This window comes from Phytophthora infestans, genomic scaffold (genome assembly GCF_000142945.1).
Source record: "Phytophthora infestans T30-4 supercont1.206 genomic scaffold, whole genome shotgun sequence".
NCBI classification, from domain to species: Eukaryota; Oomycota; class Peronosporomycetes; order Peronosporales; family Peronosporaceae; genus Phytophthora; species Phytophthora infestans.
Window position 1 is genome coordinate 80,637 of NW_003303553.1, and position 3,342 is coordinate 83,978.

Consider the following 3,342-nt stretch of genomic DNA (forward strand, 5'->3'; position numbering starts at 1 on the left):
GACAGACATCCAGATCTGGTGCTGAGCAGGCAGACTCAGTAATCGAGAGATGTCGACAGTGAAGATCACAGAAAGTACCCGCATGTGTCCGACGGCATTCCTCTGTGAACAATGAGTACAGCTCTGTGATCTTGATGAGCAAGTTGACTTACCAAGATGTATTAGGATCTAGTAAAGCCCAACTGCATGTTTCCTTTGGTGTGTTGCATGTACATTCTCAGCAGTCTGTCCACGATAGTCTGCCTCTCTCTCTTTGGGCTCACCTTGGCGAGCACGGGCTGGTTAGCACCAGACTTACGGTCTCCCAAGGCACTCACTTTCCAATCTTCCAAGTCACCAACACATCAATACATTCGGCTACTATTTCGTGCGGGTTGGCCCCCGCATCGCTGTGTTGGAGTTTTGGTATTCGGACCCGGGAAACACTACACTCGGTAACGCCTTTGGCGACTTCAAATGCGCAACAGGAGGGAGAGACGAACGCTGCTGCGGTGGCTGCAGCAACCAATGAACGGCGGATGCTACAGGAGCTGCGAGCTTCGCAACAGACTGGCCAGATCCAGCGCCTGACGTTGTCGCAGCCAGCGTTCCAGCTGCAGCTGAGCTGGCGAGTCGACGAGACCGAAGAGATGAAGACCGAGGCTGCGGAACGATGGACCGCCAGTCTATACGCGAAGCACGAACACCTCGAGTCCCGACAGCTCGCTCGTCTTGCGCAGCTGTACAGTGCACTACACGCAGCTGCGCTGCCAGCGCCATCTCCGTCCAGACCGCACGACGAGAATGAAGAAGATCTTGAGAGTAAGGCGCCGCTCTGGAGACGAAACTCGTGCACTACTTCGAGGACGAAGATAGTGACGAAGGAGAAGAAGACGAACGTTTACTACACAAGATGCTACGTCCTCTTACCGCATCTCTGATCGAGGCAATTGAGCGAGACACGAGCTCGCTGATACAGCTGCGTCTTGGTGGGAGTCCGATGGAGGAAAGTAATGCCGAGGACAGAGAGGAGATCATGTGGACGAGCTATGCGGTGGCCAAGGTGTTTCACGGGCTTACGACGCCGCAACTCCCGACACGACAGTGGCGCTGGCGTCGCTACTCCGACGTCGCCTTCGAGCGCATCGTACAGATTGCAATCAGAGTGATCTTAGACTGCAGAGTGTAGGTCAACTTCAATGTCGTAAAAACTCGTAAATACGCTTAGTCGCACTTAAATGAACAAACCGGTATAATATCGGTGATTCCAAATATCCTGAGCGGGTTAGGGATCGAAAACGTGGCGATGGTGTCCTGTCAGTTCCGATTCCTCCCCACGTGCATTGACTCGCATCTCGTCGCTATGTCCCTCGCCGCTGTACCCACCACCTCGCTTCTCTCAGAGCTGCAGAAGCGCATCGAGTGCGCCAACAAGAAGGAGCGCCGTACCATCTTTATCGGTATGCAATAACAGCCTCCATGCTTCCAATTAACCACGGGGATCCGAAGACATCAATTGACTAACTCGCTCTTATTATCGCGTTTACAGGACCCCCTGGCTGCGGCAAGGGTACGCAGTCGCCTCGTGTAAAGGACGAGTACTGCCTGTGCCACTTGGCTACCGGTGACATCCTGCGTGCCGCTGTGGCCGCTGGCACCGAGATGGGCAAGAAGGCCAAGGCCGCCATGGAGTCGGGTGCTCTCGTGACCGACGAGATCGTGGTCGGCATCATCAAGGACTCTATCAAGAGCCCCGATTGTCGTCGTGGCTTCATCCTTGACGGCTTCCCGCGCACGGTCGTGCAGGCCAAGAAGGTGCGTACATTTAATGCCGCGAACACGTGTGGATTAGAGGCTCACTCTGCTGTTTATGCAGCTCGACGAGATGCTCTCTGAGGAGAACGTTCAGGTGGACGCTGTCGTGAACTTCAACGTGCCGGACAAGGTGTTGGTGGAGCGTATCTCGGGTCGCCGTGTGCACCCGGCCAGTGGCCGCAGCTACCATGTTAAGTTCGCTCCGCCTAAGGTGGAGGGTAAGGACGACATCACCGGTGAGCCTCTGATCCAGCGCAAGGACGACAACGAGGCCACTCTGGGCTCTCGTCTCGAGGCTTTCCACAAGCAGACGCAGCCTGTGATCGACTTCTACCGTAAGCAGGGCAAGCTCACCGAGGTGAACGCCCACACGGACATGGACAAGGTCACGGAGCAGATCCGCAAGAGCCTCGGCACGGACTAGATTGTCGCTAGTAGAGCAGGCTATGGCAGTTTTGTATAGAGCTGCAAATGCTTGGACGTTGCTGGCTATGGCAGCTCAAACTCCAAGCATCTTTTACCCACAGCTGCATGGATATCGAATACTTAAGTACAAGATGCATTTGCTGTAGTTGATGTTGAGGTCAAGGCGGTTAACGTGTTATACCATTCTAGGCCAGCTTGCGTTTCGTTTGGTGCTACGTCAGTACCGCCCAAAATACCGGTATCAACACTAGTGTTGTTTTTTACCAAGTTAATAAACGGGTAATAGCTTACCGCGGTAGTTTATACAGTTAATAGGGAATGGTATTAACTATTTGGGTCGTTTTTTGCACATATTAAATTTTGTTGGCAACTCACATTTTTATCTTTACACTTGCGAGGCGCCACGTCAGCCTGAGCAATGCGGCGGCTAGAATGCGACCCCGTGGAAGTCTGAAGCAGCCCGAAATGGATGTCCCCTGGAACAGCGTCAGCGGTAGCTGCATCGTGTACCTAATATCATAAAAAGTCGCGGGTGCGACCCAGTCAGCTTGCTGTAGGAGCTGGACCCATATTATCGCTCTTGGGTGGGGCTGCCACGCTGTGGTGCAGGATTTAAAATAGGCAACCGGCTCTTGATATGCTTAGGCCGGCAAGAATCTCCCGAAAAAGAAGATAAAGGAATGTCTTAATGGAAAAAGTAATCACTATGGCGCGGCATCACGATGTGGTATTTCTTGGTGATACAAGCGGGCGGCAAGAAGACCCGTCGTCACTCCATCGAAAATATGCCTCGTGTATGAATGTAGTACGATCCGTACTGTACGAACAAAGATCTATGATGCGCACGAGCTTTACTAACCTGATGCTATCCAAGTAGCAGATAGAGACATTGCTTAGCGAGACCGCCAACACTATAAGTGCTGAAGTCGGCAACAATACTCATCCCTACAGTAGCCAAAGAGCAGATCAATAACAAAATTATCGTAGTACTAAGCAGTTTCGCATTTGCAGCTGGAGCAAGACGCTGTGAGCTACCTACAAACCTGAAAGATCAAGTGACGAATAAATGAGGACTAACAAGAGGCAATGATCAGATGTTGGACTCAAGCTCCCATAGTTCCA

General features: G+C 52.3%; 1 protein-coding gene across 1 annotated transcript; it reads left to right on the top strand.

Annotated features, from left to right (window-relative positions):
- Nucleotides 1–518: 518 nt before the first annotated feature.
- Nucleotides 519–2,365, top strand: PITG_20775 (adenylate kinase, putative; the record flags this gene model as incomplete). Its single annotated transcript, XM_002895291.1, has 5 exons — nucleotides 519–854; nucleotides 959–1,126; nucleotides 1,301–1,439; nucleotides 1,529–1,794; nucleotides 1,856–2,365. The coding sequence occupies 5 exons, from the start codon at nucleotides 519–521 to the stop codon at nucleotides 2,216–2,218; spliced, it is 1,272 nt and encodes a 423-aa protein (XP_002895337.1).
- Nucleotides 2,366–3,342: the final 977 nt, after the last annotated feature.